Here is a 19744-nt window from a genome sequence, read left to right as displayed (position 1 = left end):
TCAGCGAAATCCTTTGGAAAATAAATTGTAACCAATTTTTGTTTTTTTCCTAAAATGTTCCGTACAACCCAATAATATTTTTTTTAAAAAGTGTTTGTTTTGTACACTTTTATTTTAAAGGCAAAATCACCTAACTTCCGCTTATTCTCGCTAGTTCTGGCTGGCTTGACGCATCGCCACCCAACAAAATTGCAGCGGTGATTCAGGAAGCACTTTTATGAAAGGGAGGGAAAATCAAAATTCAAAATGAAAAGTTGTTTGCTCTCTGTGCACACTGACTATAGGCAGACATTTCTACTTTTTACAGTATTTAGCTGACGCTCTTATTCTAAGCGGCATACAGCAGGCAGGGGTCTGTCCCGGCACATCAACAGGACACATCGCTGTGTGGGGGTTGAAGCAAAATAGAAAATAACATGCACACCACTGTGTTCTCAGTCCTCCTGAAGTTCCATAGAGAAAAGACAACATTTCTGCATAGTTTCTCAATAGTCATTCACAGGTCTCGGGGTGCAGTCTGTCAGACTGTCCAGGTTCTGAAGTAGTTAGACATTAAAGTTAACACCTCCACACACACACACACACACACACACACACACACAAACACAAGCTAAATTATCTGAATTCAAGGCCATAACAGGTCTTATATACAGTCTTTAAAATGTTGCATTTTCTCAGTTCACATTGATTCTCTAGTGAGAAATCTCCCTGGTTGCACAGATGCATACTTTGCTGTTTGTTGTTTTTACTGTTCAGGCTAATTTTGTTGGGTGAAACTGGTCTACAGTACAGTTGAACTGGCATTAAAAAGGCCTTAAAAGTCTTAGATTTATCTTACTGAAACCTGTAGTCACCCTGAACCCAGACAGCACTGGACAGTTGAATCAGTGAATCAGTGTATGTGAATCTCTCTCTCCTGCCTATGTTCGTCACGGTGTTTCGTATCACCACTCCCACCTGTGAGCGAGCAGCGGAAGAATAATGAGTCTGTGTTTGCTTTTCTTCAATATTCTTCCCTCCCCTCCAACCTGTGCCAAGAAGGCAGCAGTAATAAGTTGTGTATTAAAGAGCTGTGGTGCCTGACGTGCTCAGTTCGGTGCAGGTGGTGTGTTGGGTTAAAAGCGTCGGGTGGAGGACTTGAGGACCCTGTGTCTGCAGATTGTATTCCACGTCTTTGGGGTTTTTTCATTTTTGGAGGGCCGTTCTAAAACAACAGCATGAATTGGGCCTTCCTGCAGGGCCTCCTGAGTGGGGTGAACAAGTACTCCACGGCGTTCGGCCGCATCTGGCTCTCCGTGGTCTTCATCTTCAGGCTCATGGTCTTCGTGGTGGCCGCCGAGAAGGTGTGGGGTGACGAGCAGAAGGACTTCGACTGCAATACCCGCCAGCCCGGCTGCATCAACGTCTGCTACGACCACTTCTTCCCCATCTCCTACACCCGACTGTGGGCCCTGCAGCTGATCTTCGTCACCTGCCCGTCCCTGCTGGTGGTGCTCCACGTGGCCTACCGGGAGGATCGGGAGCGCAAGCACCGGCTGAAGTATGGCGAGAACTGCAAACCGATCTATGACAACACGGGCAAGAAGCGCGGGGGCCTTTGGTGGACCTACTTCCTCAGCCTGCTGTTCAAGATAGCGGTAGAGGCCGTGTTCGTCTTCCTGCTGTTCTACATCTACGAGGCCACTTTTTTCCCACCGCTGGTGAAATGCACAGAGGACCCGTGTCCCAATGTGGTGGACTGCTACATTGCCAGGTAAGAGTAAAGCTGAACTTCCAAGTTTTAGCCTCCTTAGAAGAAATTTTGTATCATTTGTTTCCTATCAAACATCATGCATTCTTGAGCAAGACACTAAATCCCTAAAAGGTCCAGGAGGACACCTCAGTAGCTGACCCAGACCTGGGACCTCCTAGTGAAAAGCAAATTTCCCTCCATGGATCAATAGAGTCTCACCTTATCATTGCCATAATATCTCCATGACCTCTGCCCATGTGTTCCTCAGGCCCACGGAGAAGAAGATCTTCACCATCTTCATGGTGGTGACCAGCTTCGTGTGCATCGTCCTCACTGTGTGCGAGGTCTTCTACCTGTGCAGCAAGAGATGCTGGGAGTGCTTCAGAGGAGACCATCGCTCCGTGAGACAAAACTCCTTTGTCATGGCCAAGACCCCTCTGACCGGGAGGGATAACTCGCTGTTCAAAGAGCCCGGCCTGGAGAAGACCAAGATGCTCGACGATGACAAGCGAGAGGCAGCCAACGAGGGTTCAGCCCCAGCATACAGTCTGGCGATCTCCTGAGAGACGTATCATTGTGTAAAGTTTGACTTGGGAGAATAGGAGAACAAAGGGAAAAAAAATCCCTTTACTGTTTGGTAATCTTTGTACTGTTGGCCTGGGCTATCTGAAAAAGTTTAACAATGAAAATGTTGTTTACAAAGTCTGGGTCAAGTTTTTTCATATATGCAATTTTACATTGAAACCATGTTCAGTAATGTTTTGGTCCCCCTCTATTGTTGAGATGAAAATGTGTGTGATGCTTTTTGTATGCTTGTGATCTGAAGTAATTGGTATATTATTTGATTTTACTCAGCTTATTTATATGAGTATTTTGTTATATGTTGCTGTAACGTCACAGTGGTAAAATAAAAATCTACTTCACTTATTCTGAGGTGTGAGAGTGGTACAGTGTAAATATAAACCTAGACTGGTATTTAGGTAGAGAGATTCATTTTCTCAAAAGAGCTGTATATGAGCCGACATAAAGACATGACCTTTACCCCAAAAATGAAGGGGGATAAAATTATATTTTCTAAAATAAACAACCATCCTGTCAAATTTCCTATGTCACACATCCCTCTGTCTTCCCTGTAGGAAGGATTTCTGAACCCATTTACAACTGAATAATTGGATGCATATGATTCAGCGATGTTTCGGAATGAGAAATCTGTGAAATGTGATTACTATCAGGTATCATTAATGACACTCCCACATGCGGGGCAGATAAATAGGGGTGCGGGATTTATGTAAGTCAAACCAGGTGAGGTCCTGATTGAAACCCTTGTGGCACATAGGTGATTAAAACATGTTCAAAAGGAAATCAGAAAAACCACAAAGTGACACACCAAAACCTCCTGGGAACAGTATGATCTAGCCTTCGCGTTAAAATGACCACTCCTAATTTTCGGACCACCCAAACGATGACGATTAACCACATCCTGCATTCCTTAGGATGCAGGATGTCTAGATTCATAAATGAGCAGGAGTACCAGTATCGTATAACTGATTGTACTAATAAGGCAGTGGCGGTTGCACATTACGGTCTGAGGAAATAAATCAACATCTGCAATGAGCACACATACTTGTTCTATCTGCTTATGTGATACTGGTACTCCATATCTCAGATCTGTGCCAGTACCAATGGCTCCAGAGTTCTTGCGCAAACAAATCTTAGGTGGTGGCCCTGTTTAATCCTGACTAATCAAATGGTAGACAAAGGACATAGCTCAGAATCAAAGTTGCCCAATGGAACTGATACCAAGTCACCTGTTGAGTAACGCGGCGATCAGTCGCCAGGTAAGCATAGCTATGGTAGATAAACACACTTAAATGGGATCCGGGTTTGTTTCTACTGTAATGCCTCCTTAAGTTGCATGAAGTCAGCAGCCAAGTTCCTCATTCAATCAAACCACTGATGCTTGTTATTTTGTCAACAAAGTTTCTTGGACCTGTCGACACACTTCCTTGGCCATATTCATCAGTCACTGACATCCCAATTAGGATACATAAATCAACACTGATATTGATTTTAATATTTATTGTTCTAAGAACTCAGTCGAGTTTTAGCTGAGTGTCATTTCTGAGATAAATTGATGACGACAAGGAGCTTGAGACGGATGTTGAGTTCCGTGGAACGATTCTCCAGCATGAGAAGGTGGAAGCAGACCTTCAACGAGGGCGGTTTAAGGGGTAAATTCTGGGTGGATGCCAGAATGCAGTGGCCACACCTTCACATTATGGCCATGAGTTTCTTCCTTTACTCAGCTAATATTAGAGACCAGGTGTAGGAGAGTGGTTGCTCAAACTACCTCTTGACTTCATGCCAACTTGCTGGACAGAGGGGCGCGATGGACTGAGTATAAGACCTGTATTCTCAAGGTACATATGAAATTTAACTTGTGATATTGTTACTGTATGTTGGCTCAGTGTTGTTCAGGTTTAAGACTTTGCCAAATTCTTTGTAAAGCAACGGGTATGAAATTTAAAAGCAGAATTCTGCAATGTGGAGTAGAAAACAAACTTGGAATTGGAATGTATTCTTCAAGTGTCAAGGGAGTGTAAAAGTACAAATCTAGGTACAATTGTGAGTTAAGTATAAAATGCATTTATTTGGAGGATGCAGAGATAAAAAAAACACCACCTACACGCTTTAGCTTACGCCTTCCTCAGGGTGTACAAGCCTGAAGCCAAGTCTTCATCTGCACTGTGGATTGTTTTATGTGTGTCGAGCAAGCAAACGTTTGATCAAATATTAAAGGCGTCTTTCTTCAAAGTGCCAACTGTAAGTAAACACACTTTAACTGTGGGAATTGATAGCTTTCTGCGCTGCCAGAGAACTTGCTTGATCAGAAAGGAGAACATCTATGTATAAAACATGCAGTAAAACAAACAGATTTACAATAGAAACCAGACTTGGTAAATATATAAAAGGGTTGATTTTTGTATAATTTGCTGCATTGTTTATTCTGTGATTATCTCCTTGAAGTCTTTGTACTTCTCTTGATATTTGCGTAAAAAACGTCTCAACACTCTCTCAAGATGTATGCTTTGTCCCTCTATCCTGTTCTAGCTCTCCGGTTCTCGCTCAAAGGTTTGAAGAAAGACTTCTTAAGGATCCAAGGTCAAAAGCAGTGAAGGAAAGCCGCCCCGAGCCGAACTCATGGATTGGAAATCTCTGGAAGGTCTGCTTAGCGGAGTGAACAAGTACTCCACTGCCTTCGGACGCATCTGGCTGTCCGTGGTCTTCGTCTTCCGCGTGATGGTCTTCGTGGTGGCCGCCGAGCGCGTGTGGAGCGACGACCAGGGACACTTCGACTGCAACACCCGCCAGCCGGGATGCACCAACATCTGCTACGACTACTTCTTCCCCATCTCCCACGTCCGCCTCTGGGCCCTTCAGCTCATCTTCATCACCTGCCCGTCCTTCATGGTGGTGCTGCACGTGGCCTACCGGGAGGAGCGGGAACGCAAGTACCGTGCCAAGCACGGGGAGAACGCTCGGCTCTACGACAACCCGGGCCAGAAGCACGGGGGGCTGTGGTGGACCTACCTGCTGAGCCTCTTCATCAAGACCGCCGTGGAGGTGGGCTTCCTCTACCTGCTCCACCTCATCTACGACAGCTTCAGGCTGCCCAGGCGGGTCGTGTGCAGCATCAAGCCCTGCCCCAACGCGGTGGACTGCTACATATCCCGGCCCACAGAGAAGACGATTTTCACCTACTTCATGGTGGGGGCGTCTGTGCTGTGCGTGGTGCTCAACATCTGTGAGATTTTCTATCTGATTGCGGCCCGGGTGCTGAACCTCAGACAACGAGGCAGCGTCCACACCTCGTCTAGAAAGATCCAGGCTGAGGCGGACTGTGATGGCTGCAAGCCCTCCCTAACGAAACAAGCCTAAGTGTAGACCAAGGGTGGAAGCTACAGTGTAGGGAATCCAGGGACTCACCTTTTCACTGATTGATGAACTAAGAGATGATCAGTTTATTCCCATTGATTGTATTTCTATTTAAAGTGCAAAGTAATTTTCTATATATTACATTTTGACACACATACCAAATTATTCTGTGTCTGTGTAACGTTAATAAGATGCCCAGTGTTGCCACAAAATTACTGTAATACATACTGTAGTAGCATAAAGGACAAAAGACAACTGAATGGTTTACATTGTTCATTAAATTACTATTGGCCCTATAACTCAGCAACTGCTCATGGATTTGTGAACACCCTGACTTTGTGTTACCATTGCCAGCATAGCAGTGATCAAAACTGACATTATTTTTGCTTATTTTGTATTCCCTGAGAACGTTTGTCAAAGCACTGAAAATAAAATGTCTTCAACTTTGGTTAAAACTGGAAGAACGTACTTTCTAGCACTCTCTAAGGGTAAGGTCTACTGCTCTTATGTTTTATTAGGCCTATTTCTCCGCCTGGTGGCACTAAAGGCCTATTACACCATAATGTGAAGACTGTGGAGACTTATGTCATCATTGCCAACATGGCAAAATGCCAGAGTTCAATTATTTTGTGATAGCGCCTTGTACATTTGTATTGCTTAAAAATATTGGCAAAACAGCTGCCAAAAAAAAAATCAAAAATCTTTAAGGGCCCAAATGAAAAAGCCTTATAATATTCCTAGGATTTCTTTAGAGGAACTTATGGTGTCTACTCAAAAGTGAGTTTATAGCGATACTTGATGGTTCTTTTTTTTTTTTTTTTTTAATCTCCTATGGAATCACTGTCGTATTCCTAAAATCTTCCTCTAGTGATATATGGAGTGTCTAATAGTGAATTTAAAGTAACCATTTATATTCATGTAGGGGAATATTATAGTAGTTAGGGTACCTTTGCTGTGGCATTTGTATAGTGAGTCATTACTGTTAAATTTATTATAGGATTACCATAGGTCTTTCCTGAGGGCGCCACTTTCTAGTCATGTTTTCCCAGGCTTTTATCCGCCTGGTGGCACTAAAGGTCTGTGAGTGCACCACTAGCCTGTTTACTTTTTTAACGTAAAATAAAAAAATTATGAACCAAGCCACCTTCAACTACAAGTCGACTACAAATTGTAGACTGCTCTATGTGGTATTTCCACAGGTTTATACAATGATGTGAGAGATAGCCTACATTATGGGGAAGTCACACACAAATAATGGACAGACAGGGAGGTGCCAACTGGTGCACCTGTGCTCTGCGTCAAGCGAGACGACATTAACCACAAAACACTGAACATTTGGCGACTTTGGCTTCAAAATAAAAGCGTACAATTATTCGTCAGGTGAAGAATAATTAAGAAATCGGATGTACAGAGTAGTTTAAGAAAAGAAAACACCAATTGTACTTTCATTTACTACAGATTACTCTTTAAATATGCTCTTTATCTTCACTTTGGCACTTTTTTATTATTAAAAAAAACATAGCAACATATTGGTTTTGTCCAATTCTGGCCATTTTCATGATTTAGTTTCAGTTGATGGATTAGACATGGTCGTCTGTAGGTCGAGTAAATTCTGTGACCCTTGGGTTTATGAAACCCTTTCAAATCCATTTTCGATAAACACTGACATGCATCATCATGTCATCAAAACTAACACAAACAACAACAAAAAATCTTAGTGGTGTTTGTTAATAAGGGTTTTATTTTGAAAATTTTGACCAGAAGTCCTATTTTTTGACTGGCTTGACACTGCTGCTGTAGTTTTAGATTGGCAGAGAGAAGAGACGCGCACTCTCAAAAACTCAGTGACTGACCACCGTCAATCTAAACGAATGGTGACTTGACGGAGATGGCCAATACAGGTAACAAATAGCCCTGTGAAGTTTATGTAAATTTGTATATAGGCTATCTAAATTGCAAGCATGGCTTGTTGAAAACTTTTCAGAGTGTTTGTTTGGGCGGGGCGGAGATGGAGATCTCTGCGATATCTTGGAAAGGAAATCTTTCAAACTGCATAATTACATGAATATCTTAATAGATGTCTTTTATCTACTGCTCATTTTATAGTTACCGCCATGAAATGGGGAATGGAGGCAGGTTATGGAAAGATTTTAACATCATTTTTTACATCAGACATCTCACAAATTCCTTTATTACTTACACTACATCGGCTGAGGAGCCCTAAAGAAAGGGCCAATCACTTGTCTTACATTTGGAAACAACTTACTCTGTCTGTGCAGTGTGTTGATGGTATGTAGAAAGTAAATTGACGCCTTGGCACGTGCGACGTCTCAATGTAGCAGGAATGTATGAGCAAGAATGTTCAGGTTCAGGTTATGAAATGTCTTTTTGTGTGAAGACATGGGGCAGTGGCCAGGTTAAGATGGAGATGTCCAGTCACACACACACACACACACACACACACACACAGAGAGAAGTGTACACCGAGTAACCATTCCTATAGTCAAACTCATAAAGTAATTTTTCCTCTCTGATATAAGACCAGGAAGTACAAAACTTGCCATTTACAGTAAATCCATTGTGGGATTTACCTCCCATAACTGATCCTAGCTCTGTTGTTATGATTAAAAACATTATTTTCAGGCACAATACCAGAATGGATAATCAGTTCAGTTTTGGGGCGACAGTTTTAGAACATGTACAAAACCTTCAGATCAAGTCCCTGAACAGAATTTGACTTTTCCACTTGAATACAATATTTGAACTCAGACACTCACACACACATGGAGTGGTTCTGCACCATATTGTCATTTTAACTCATCATAACCCTTAGGCTAATTTGCTGCATGTTGTCAAACTGTTCCATCCACGGCACGCTATCAAATTGTCTGTTTGGACTAGGGACTAGTTCTGCAATTTAGTTTTGCTTAGATTTCAGTTACTTTTCAGAGTGTGCTAGTTTCAGTTTCTATGTTTCAGAAATGTAATGTAGAAGTGTAGTTTTTAGTTTAAATTTTAATATTTGGATGAGGAAAGTGAGTCCTGAGTTGCATTTCATGTGTCCAGTGTTACAAAGAGGAAGACACAAGTACAATATGGTTGGAGAATCATCTTAGTCTTAGGAGTTTCATAGTATAAATCAATGTGGCTTTCACTCATTTACTCATTTCTACATTATCTCCTGTACTCCACTCTTAATTTGGGTTTGACTGAAAGACTCAAACTGAAAGTATTAGTTGAACAGTTGCATTTTATTCCAGTTTTAGAGGCAGCATTTATAGATTTAGTTTCAGCTTTTTTCTTCACTCCAGCTTTGAGTTTATTGCAGTTTATAAAAATGTTGTTTCATACTCTAATAGCTGTATTTGGTCCAGTCCCAGGCAGCGGTCTGTGCTGCAGCTATGTGCTCAGCAGGTAATCATTAATGGCAGTGACTTCTCTGCTGTGGTTCTGACCTGGCTCCTGAGCCTCCGATCAATACAGTGGGATAGCCTCGGGACTCTTGAACCTGCACACCACCGATGACGTAACATCCACCCGATACTCGCTGCACCGCTCTCCATTTTATATCCTGCTTTCTTATATTTCACTGCCTTGAGCTGTAACCTCTTTCCTCCTTCCTTTCTCCCTTGCTTCCTTTCCTCAGGTGTGTGTTGCGCCAGCCTGGAGGACCCCACGGCCCTGATGAAGATGGGGCTGAGCATGGTTCTCATTGGTCATGTCAACTTCTTGTTGGGAGCGCTGGTGCACGGCGCCGTGCTCCGACACATCAACCTCCACAAGCAGGCCAGGGCCATGGAGTACGCCATCTCCAACGTGGTGGCCCTCACCTCCGGCCTGGTGGTGAGCGCACACACACAGGCTTCCCACTGGTCCTGGAATGTCTGGAATACCATGGGATGTAGAGAGGCGTATTCCAGACAGGGAATAGTCAGGGAGAATTGATAAACTCTGGGGAAGTCTGGGAATATCAGGGAATTTTACAATATATACCAGGATGTATTTTGCAACTTGTTTCACACATTCATTGTATACCAGACTGTTCACCCCTTTAGAAAAAACATTAACAAAACCAGGAAGGAATATAACTGTTAGACCATGGAAGCACTCTTGACTTAATTATGGAAAGTCATGGAAAAATCATGGAATTTTACATTGGGGCCACAGTGGGAACTCTGCATACCATAAACCACAAATGCATCTACTCCTTCAATAAATACATCAAAATGAATTACAAAATACTGATGGTACACTCCAAAAAAACTTCTATATAGTGCCAGAAAATGGTTCTGTAGGTTTGTACCATAGCAGAACTCTTTTAGAAAGGTTGCATAATCGCACCGTGCTCAAATAGTTCTACATAGGACCTTTAAGAACCATTTTAAAAAAGCACGAAATCCTCCAAATCCACAGTGTTCCAGGAACTTTTTAAGCACCACACTTGGTTATTTATATGATTTGCCAGTTTTTTATTTAAGCAAATTCCTTGACTCATTACAGTTCAATGTAAAACCACTACCATAAGCAAAAACCCCTTAAAGAAAACTCCTTTTTCTTGGTGTAGGATTTTCAAACTGAAGAAAACACTTCTTTGAAACAGTCACCGAATTCTAAATTCCATAACTAAATCCTGATTATTGTTGGACGTGAAGGTAAAAGGGCCACGCCATGATGATTTTTGCTTCCACACCTGACAAAAACAACTTGCAAAATACACAAAGACATATTTCACATGCTTGTAGTCAAAGCAGTGCTCAGGCCCATGTCGCAACCCCGACTAGACTTTCATACTTCCACACTTTTTTTGTCTTATTATATTGACTCTGCATGTTCCCCTTTTAATCTGGGTTGTGATGGATATGCTGTAGATCTCATTTGTCTTTCTTTCTGCAGGGCGTTGTTGTTGGAATCCTGGCTATTGTCCTGTCTAAAAACAAGAGGAGCAGAGTCCTGGTCAGTATCATTTTTTTGTTTCCTCATGAAGTGTGAATGTTCTTGGGGGAAATAAAAAGCTGTCAGAAATCTGCCTACAGTGTGTTCCGACAATGCTGCAGTCGCTTCTCACTGATTTCCCCACTTCTCTCTCTCTTTTCCTCTGTTTTTCCATTGTTCCCTGCCTGCCTTGCCAGATGATAAGCTTCAGCATCATTTTGATCTCTCCCCTCCCCTCATATCCTCCTTGACAGAGCCTCCCCGCATCGTTCCCCGCACGCACTTGCTTTTTATGCGTTTTTTTTCTTCTGCTTTCTCACACTTTATTCTCAGCCCTTTGGACTCCTGCGTGTAGCTTCAGGTGCTGTAACACCTCCCCGCAGCGTCTGAATCCTGTCTGAGCTGCAGAGCTAGAATGGTTTCTATCTTTTTCTTTTTTCTCTCTCCCTCTGGTCATGTAGCACGCCTCCTCCTCCACCTCCTCCTCCTCCTCTCTGTTTATTCAATCAGCTGTCAGGCTGCTCAGACAGGACCGATGAGGCAACACGCTGAACTGAATGAGTAAGGCTTTAAAGGCAAACTTGCTGCAATAAACCACTCCCTGCTTTTCTTTGTTTGGCGGCGTGAGCGTGAGCTGGGCAAGGCCGAGCTGACGAGCAGCAGTTGAAATGCTCATCGGTCTCATTATCGTGTTCAACCGCTCAGGCCTTACAGGGCATGAATAACACGTAATCTACTGAGGACCACTCCCTTCTCCATGCTGACACGTTCATTACCAAATGTCCTGGCTCCCACAATTATTCATCTCCTAGACATATTGCAGGGTTTCCGATTGTTCTTATCAAGTTTCGACATTGTCACTTAGTCAGCTCTCTTAGTTTTTCATTAAGTGTGACTGCATGTCTAGACACTTTTTCTACATTTGTCTGGCCTTCTGTAGACCTGTTAATGCAAATACGATATAAATACTATAAATTTACATATTTGTTTTCTTCACTGATTTCTCTCTTTCCCCCACTTCTCTCTCTCTTTTCCTCTTTGTTACATATTATTATATATTGTATTTGTTTTCTTCATATTTGCATTCTTCTTATTTGTTATACTATATTTTTTCATAATTTTTCACTCATTTCATACTGAATATATCTCAGATTTTTGCTTTATTGTCATATCTACTGTACATAGTTTTTCATTTATTTTTTCTTTGTGTATTCTACTGCTGTTATTTTTGCACACCCTGCATACATGCTGTAATTAATATATTTTCATACTTTACTTTCATACTCTAGTGGTGTAATTGTTGGTTGTGTTATGCTTCAATACCCCCCATTTGCTCCATTTGTATTTATATTCTATTTTTCACTGCAACGACCCAATTTCCCCACCTGGATCATTATATTTTCATCTTAATAATTATCAGGTTTTGGCTCCCTGATGTCATTATGTTCGCTGTGTGTCCCTCTGTTTCCCCAGACGTGGTTACTTTTCACAGTCAGCCTGGCTGCTGGGTTGACGGCCGCAGCCTCAGCCATCGGACTGACAGTCTCTGTAGTGAGGGCCATCCTTCACGGTGGGCGGAGCCTCCTGACTCACTGTCGCTTCCCCGACGCCATTGGCTACTCCAGTGTCACCAACGAGTGTCCTTTTGACCCCACACGCATCTATGTAAGTACATTTGTGTGTGTGTGTGTGTGTGTGAGAGAGTGAGATCAAGGTGTGAACTCTTGACCTTTCTCCAACAGCTGGCTCTTTGAACAACTGATGCATTCCCAGTCCATTATCACTGCTGCATAAACAATAAACAGAACGAAGGAATCATCTCCCTTCCACATCTGTTTTACAGATATATCTGGCTGTTATTGGTTGTTTATTATGGATATCTGGCAGTCATTCGATCACCTCTGAAATTATAGATCTTATGCAGTTTGTTTGTTTACATATATATTCTATAATTGATCAGTACTACACTGGCTGTTTATGGGAAGCCCTTAACCTGAATTGATTTTAATATGACATTTTGATTGGAGCTCACACAAATACACAAGAATATGTAATATTATTATCCTGGGTTTTAATGTATTTTTAGTGTCCCATGGTCTAAATGCTGTTGCAGAGGCTTTTCCATTCTGGAAACATTGAATACTTGGTCAAATTCAAAGATGTTGAATTTTGAGACAAAATGCCTACTATCGGCAGTTTCATCCAAAAAACACATTGGTATCGGCGTTCAGAAAACCACATCGGTCAGATCCTGGTTTTGTCCCTTTGTCTGTGTGTATGTGTGTGAGGGAGAGATTGAGTGAGAGACTGGGTGTCTTTCTGTCACTCAATCAGTCACACTCCGGAGCCGGTGGGCTAGTGACAGGAATGCTGACCTGACCCTGTCCGTCCACCTCGGGCTCTGTCCTGTAACAGTGTGCTACAGATGGCCTGTCAGCCCCGCTCAGCCTCACAGCTCCATCCACACATCAGCAGATGACTTTAGCATGGCTAATAGTCCACATTTTGTCAGTTAAGCGCCCTGGCCCTACCTCACCCTGTCCTGAATAATGTCCATCCACAAGTTGCGCAGATTGTCCACTAGCAGGCAAAAAGTGAATCGTCATAGAAATGCAGTGATGCAATGAAGTTTAGACGCTTTTAAGTTGCGTCACAAATGTGCTAGCGGCCATGTTTGGCGCCATCATGGAGGTCCAGTGGAGAATTTGCTGTGTGCAAATACTAACCAGGCGAGAAAACGAACCTGAAAAAGATTGTTGTAGTATGGCTGTAGGTCCATGCAGTAATGTTCTGAGTAAAAGTGAATATAATACGAAGATTTGTTTCCAAATTTAGGTTACTCTGACAGGAATGTGTCTTGTCTTTAGCCCTGGTACTAGCTTAAAAAGCATCAGCTCAGTTAACCTGAACTGAGCTGACTGAGCTCACCTAACTAACTAGCCCGCAGGCTAATTTAGCAAAGCACTGTTAATGCAACTTATAGCCACTGATAATGCTAGCTTCTACTATAGGTTAGCTAGTGCGCAGATGGCATGTGTTTACAACAAGATGGTGATTGTTAGCTGTCCAGATAATATAGCTAGCTAACAAGCTGGCATTGTCTAAACACAAAATTGAGCTGATATCCTAGTTCCCAGTGAAAAATGGCACAGAAATTAACCATGTTTATTGAATTCTGAGGTCCTACATTTAGAAACACAACCAGCTGTTCACAGCAAAAGTTAAGAGCTGAAGACTTCCAATATGGCCGCCTGAGGGGGCATTACATCACCTGAATGCCCTTTATGGTCTGTTTTTGACATTTATTCTGATATACATTGTTGCTTTGAGGCAGTGTTGATGGTTATGCAACATTTAGCGTCTGTGCTTCCTGGGTATTACATCATGAATTCTAAAGAAAGCTTGAGAACTAGAACTAAACTTTTCTTTTCCTTGTAGACTGCACTCAAGAGCAGCATGAAGTTTGTTTTGTTTTTTCTTTTGCTTTCTCTCTGCAACTTTTTCTTTCAAATGTTTTTTCCCACAAGACTGTCTCTCCTGTGTAAATGGAAATGCCCTGATTTGCTGTTGTATTTTTCCATGCTCCACAACACTCTTAGAAAAATGACATTGTGTATTCATTACATCATTACACACACACAGTATCCCCATTTCTGTGAGGCTTGTGCGTGCTGTTGCCTCAAATTGTGCTCTGTACGGTCCAGCTGGCGGTCGCTACTAATGTCCGTCTGTTCTCCCTTGTCTCTCTCCTCCTCCATCTCCCTCCAGAGTACCACTCTGATCCTTTGGGTGCCTCTGATTGTGACGTGTATCATCCAGCTGGTGTTTTCCACCCGGTGCTTCTTCGTGTGCATTTCGTTCCTTGGTCTCCCTTGCTGCCCTCACAAGAAGAAACACAGAGACCACGGCAGAGTGGTGAGGCTTGGACTCTTGGACACAGTAAACTCTCAGACAACAGTCAGATCCTTTGGACAAGGAACCATATGACTGTTTTCAGATGAGTGCTGTCTTTAATTTTGAGTGTTTGCACATTTACAGTAAAAGGTACTAAAAATTGTGTACTCTCAGGTGCTGTGTAATGATAGTGGTAGCCTAGAACAGGGGTTCCCAAACCTTTCTTACCAAGGACCCCCAAATTGATCCGCATTACACCACAGACCCCATTGAATGTGATTTAAGATTTTGCCCAATCAAACTCCATCTGAGAAGATGTTTTTGTTTGATATGACTTGGTACAGAATTCTATAACTGTATATACTGTAGATGAGGTGAAACCTATCAGCAGAATAGTCATCCCTTATACATAATCTCGTCGTCCAGGGACTGAAATAAATTGCACTACTACTCATTTTTCTGGGGAACCTCTGGATTTCCGTCAAGGACCCCTGGGTGTCCCCAGAACCCACTTTGGGAACCACTGGCCTAGAGGTTAGAGAAGCGGGCTTGGAACCGAACGGTTGCCAGTTCGAATCCCTGGACTGGCTGAGAAATATTGGCAGGTGAAGTGAATGAGTAACACTCTTCCCTCCCTCAACAAATATCAATGAGATGCCCTTGAGCAAGGCACTGGACCCAGCATCTGCTTGAGTAGAGCTGCTTGGTGTCCAACAATTGAAGACTTTGGTTGTACTGGGCAGCACCCAGGGGTGAATGTGTGGAAACCTATGTGAAGCAGGATGTCGCTGAAAAAGAGCATGCACGCCCAGTCGACTTTCCCTGGATAAATAAAGTTTAAAAAAAACATTCATAAGACAAATAAGTTGGATTAGCTATGCAACCGCAAGCACAGTGGCTGCAGAAAATATGCTAACACAGCCTTATGGCCCTTTATCTGAACTCTTCAAATATAATGTGTGAACTTATGTCACGGTACAGAAAGTTAGTAGATAATTTCATGCCTCATGTTCCTCTCCCTCCGTGTTTGTGTGTGTAGATCAATGCGGTGACGCCGATCGAGTTAGCCCCCGCTCCTCGCTACGCTCCGCCTCCGAGGCAGCAGCATCATCCTCCTGCTCCTCCACAGCACCTTCACCACCATCGCCAGCACCAGAGTCTTCCTCCGTCTGAGCGGCGGCCTCTTCGCCAGCCCCACAGACAACGGCCCGAAGCGAGGAGCGGCGACCAGCAGAGAGCCCCGGAGCAGCACCAGCTGCTGGAGAGGGGCGCGCTGGAGAGAAACAGCTTCTGGATATAGCCAACTACCTCCCATCGCTGACGAGACACCAACGAGGAGACGGGCTGTGGGGGAAGATACTGTAGTTCTAGCTGCAGCGGGTGGATTTAAATGTGATGCACCCGCCCCCTTCTTCCTGTCACTAATTCAAAACTTTGACCTCTGACCTCAGAACTGTCAGAATGGAGATGTTTTATTTACCAGTGCAGCGGACTTGAGCGCTAACCTGATGTATGAATTTTCTGTAGCGCAGTGCTTGCACAGCACACAGGATCCCAGTCATGTGAGTGTGTGTTTGTCTGTGGGTTAGGTTAAGGTGAGGCATGTAGTGGTGAGGGAATGAATGCAGTCAGTTGTAATGTGTGTGTGTGTGTGTGTGTGTGTGTGTGCCTGTGACTTTGATTCTACCTGTCTTTTATCTAGGATGTAGTTCTTTCTGGTCTGTGATGCCTGTTTGGTTGAGTACTAGAGCAGTGAGTGTGTGCATTTTTTGTGTGCATTTTTTCTGCGTTTAGGTCAAGAGAAACTCGTTTCTTGTGAAACTAGTACTGCAAGGTGTCTGTTCTGTATTTATTTTCTTATTAAATAAAATGTGTATTCATAATCATTGAGAATTATTTTTGTATCTTTATGTTGTAGTGAATGTTTGTAACCTGAAACATTTCATGTAATACCCGGTAATGTTAGCAGGCAGTGACCTGACAGGACCGACTGGTTACACACCGACAGGCACACACACGCACACAAAACACACACACAGACAGGCTGACAGGTTGGCACAAACACACACACTTGACAGCACAGCACAGCACAGCACAGCACTCCCACCCATGTCCTGTCAGGGGCATGTTAATGAGGACCTGCAATATGCCATGACAGGTTGCATCACAGAGAAATGTATTGCACTAATGTTAGACTGTCACACCACACTTTACATTTGTCCCCATGGTGTTAACACATTCCTTTTTGATCATAAATAACTTGAAACAAAAACAAAAACAGCCCACACGTGCAGCTTTGAAACACATAAGGTATATTTCGTTATCGATTTCGGGTCCAACGGAACAAACATGACATCCTCATGTGAGGTTTTCATGCAACAGAAAAAGAGGAAAGAAGGGAGAATAGGAAGAAAGAAGGGGGGGGGGGGGTATTTATCCAACACAAGGTACCAGTTTATCAGAGGCAGTGAGAATAGAAAAAAGATTAAATCGTAGATCAGGGGTAGCGACTTTGTTCCTTATCCTACCAGCAGAAGGCAGTGACACTATAGGATCCCCAAAGCAGAGGTGCAGCTGGTTAGGAAGCTCCCGGTCCACAAGTTTTGGTACAAGTTTAACCCAAAGTCAGTCCCAATATCACATGACTGCAGCCGCACCAACACCTCTCTCACTGTACAGCCATCTATTGTTTTGGAGGGTATGCACAAAATAGGGTTAGACCAATATTTCAGGCTGATTTTGGACATTTATTAAAATCAGACATCAGTGTCCATCTCTGATGTGATGGAGGTTCCTCCATGACCACAGCTAGTGAATATGGTTTATTAGGAGGATTTTACTCGACAGCTTCAGGAGTGGCAGTCTGTAAAACCTGCCTGTAAAATTTCATTAGTCTGGGTTTTAGTGTCCCATGATGGTCTGAATACTGTTTCAGAGGCTTTTCCACCCTGACAAGAACACAATTCAGGGCCAAACACTGAATTATTCTCATTTTTTGGACATGGAAATGGTCAGATTTGGAGACACTGAATATCAGCATCAAATATCACTTCGATCCAAAATCATCACGTCGTATTGGTATCCGCCTACAAAAACATGTATCAGTCTAACCCTAATATAAATATGAAATAATCTTGATCCTTCAATACTTTTGAAATGTTCTCAGGTTGGGCTTTGCTCTTTTTAATGTCTTTTAAGTCTATTTGTCCTAGTTACACTGTATGATTGTATACATATTAACTTTATTTTCATACTGATATCCTGCTTTGCCCAACAGTGTACGACTTCACACTGAACTTGTGGTGTGCTTAACCTCCTAAACAGCAGATGGCAATAGTGAGCTGGCAACAGGAGCCTGACTGGGTTGAAGCATGAGAGCGGTGCTGCTGTGGCTGCAAGCAGAACCTTCTCCAGTCAGTGGCTATGTTTACATGTGCACAGCATTTCAGATAGTGGCTTTTATCCCGGCTCATGTTTTATTCAGGCTCTGCTGTTTATATGCACCTTTCATATCCCTGTATCCATGTACCCACCAGCAAACAGACTTTCTTCGCACTTCTTTCTGAGCTTGCAAAGACAGTGAAAACCGATGATATATGGGATAACATGTTAGCGTTAATATGTGTCAGTTTCCCGGACAATATCACAATATCCCAGTTATCTTATCCAGGTTTCTCATAGCCGGGATAAGAGCTTATCCAAGTTGGTGTAAGCAGGATAAATGTCTTCAATCAAGGCTTTAAAAGGTCTGGAATACAGTTAAATAAAGCATGTCAAGCACACCTATATCCTATGATAAGATGAAACTTTATTGATCCCCATAGGGAAATTAGGTAGATTCTGATTGATTAATTTCAGTTTGCCAAACTGCATTTCATTACCACAGGCATTAAAAAGGTCTGGAAAAGACTGATTTAACTTGATGTAACTTGCAGACACCCTAAAGTGGCATATCCCGAATATTAATCAATGGAATATGAGTGTGCATGCAAACATAGCCATTGATCTCTGTTCAGATTACCATATATATCCGGAAACCCTAAAAACCCTAATCTGACCGAGCATAAGAGACTACTGGCAACTTGCTCCTTGCTCCTATCCCTTCATCTAACTGCTCCGTAAGCAGACTAATCGAGGAGGTTATAAAAGCATTCGGCTAGGGAGTGATGAACGAGCCCTTAGTGAGTTCTCTGTCTGTCAGAGGAAAGAGAGAAGGGGGTGCTTTTGTCCCGACGCAAGACAAGTATTCAATCATTTCAATGTGTTTCTGCCTGGTACGGTGCTGAGGAGGCTGCAGAGCTACAAAAAAGATTCAGCTTTGCGTTAATGTTTTTGTGGATTTTGTGGAGTTTAGGTCGTCCGGGTCGTAGGATCATGCAGTGTGGTGACAGGTTACGACTATCTTAGTTTACTGCTCATCGATAAAGAACTTTAAAATACTTACAAATTAAGAAACAACACAACATGATAATACTGTAAAAGTTAGCCTCAAGCATACAGTGCATATTCACATGCGCACACGCACACATTCGGACCGAACACACAGCCATACTTTATACACACATGGCGGCTCAAACGATATGTGCTACTGGTGTCGTTGATCAAATGCATTATGGAATCTCCTGATACATATTTCCCCCCCTCCGCCGTTCTCCCTCCCTGCGAATACTGGCATCGGATATTCTCCCCCCGACAAATCCATGAATTCCAAAAGAGGTCAGTCTCGAGTCCGTCTCGCGCCTTTTTTTTTGTTTCTCTCTCTCTCTGTCACGATTCCCCCTCCGAAAACTGGAATGTGGTCGTCTTCGACAACATACCCGAGTAAAACCACAACGATAAGAGTAAAAATGAATAAATAAAACGACATTGAGGAGGAAAAACAATGCTATGTACAAAACAAAAACCCCCCCAAAAAAAGAAATTTAAATCAGTGAAATATCAATCGACATCAATAAAAACCCAATGGGATCTTCGGCCTTCTTTTCCTCAGCGAAAGATCATACAGCAGTGAAAATCCCAACCCCCCCCCCACTATCCCAGCCCAGTCCGATCAGACCAGAAGACTATACGCTACATAATACTGCCTTTCAATGCCAGAGAGTGTGTACCGTACATGAAGACAAATATACTTGTCTATTCCTCTTATGATATACATATATATATATGCATTATATACACATAAATATGGATATAAAAGTGGACAGAGGAGCTGTGCGTCGGAGGAGAAACAGAACAAGACTGTGTAGCCGA

The 19744-nt window shown here is 42.8% G+C and overlaps 3 protein-coding genes across 3 annotated transcripts; all 3 read left to right on the top strand.

Annotated features, from left to right (window-relative positions):
• Positions 1–1217: 1217 nt before the first annotated feature.
• Positions 1218–2295, top strand: LOC139922754 (gap junction beta-4 protein-like). Its single transcript, XM_071913356.1, has 2 exons — positions 1218–1753; positions 2001–2295. The coding sequence occupies exons 1-2, from the start codon at positions 1218–1220 to the stop codon at positions 2293–2295; spliced, it is 831 nt and encodes a 276-aa protein (XP_071769457.1).
• Positions 2296–4933: 2638 nt separating this feature from the next.
• LOC139922778 (gap junction beta-3 protein-like) lies at positions 4934–5671 on the top strand. Its single transcript, XM_071913385.1, has one exon. It carries the CDS (start codon positions 4934–4936, stop codon positions 5669–5671), a length of 738 nt encoding a protein of 245 aa, XP_071769486.1.
• Positions 5672–7467: 1796 nt separating this feature from the next.
• On the top strand, positions 7468–16371 carry tmem54b (transmembrane protein 54b). Its single transcript, XM_071913382.2, has 6 exons — positions 7468–7569; positions 9315–9511; positions 10562–10621; positions 12074–12265; positions 14369–14515; positions 15534–16371. Exons 1-6 carry the CDS (start codon positions 7557–7559, stop codon positions 15792–15794), a joined length of 870 nt encoding a protein of 289 aa, XP_071769483.1. The 5' UTR covers positions 7468–7556; the 3' UTR covers positions 15795–16371.
• The last annotated feature ends 3373 nt before the right edge of the window (positions 16372–19744 follow it).

The sequence above is a fragment of the Centroberyx gerrardi genome, chromosome 19 (genome assembly GCF_048128805.1).
Source record: "Centroberyx gerrardi isolate f3 chromosome 19, fCenGer3.hap1.cur.20231027, whole genome shotgun sequence".
NCBI classification, from domain to species: Eukaryota; Metazoa; Chordata; class Actinopteri; order Beryciformes; family Berycidae; genus Centroberyx; species Centroberyx gerrardi.
This window is presented reverse-complemented; position numbering and strand designations above follow the sequence as displayed.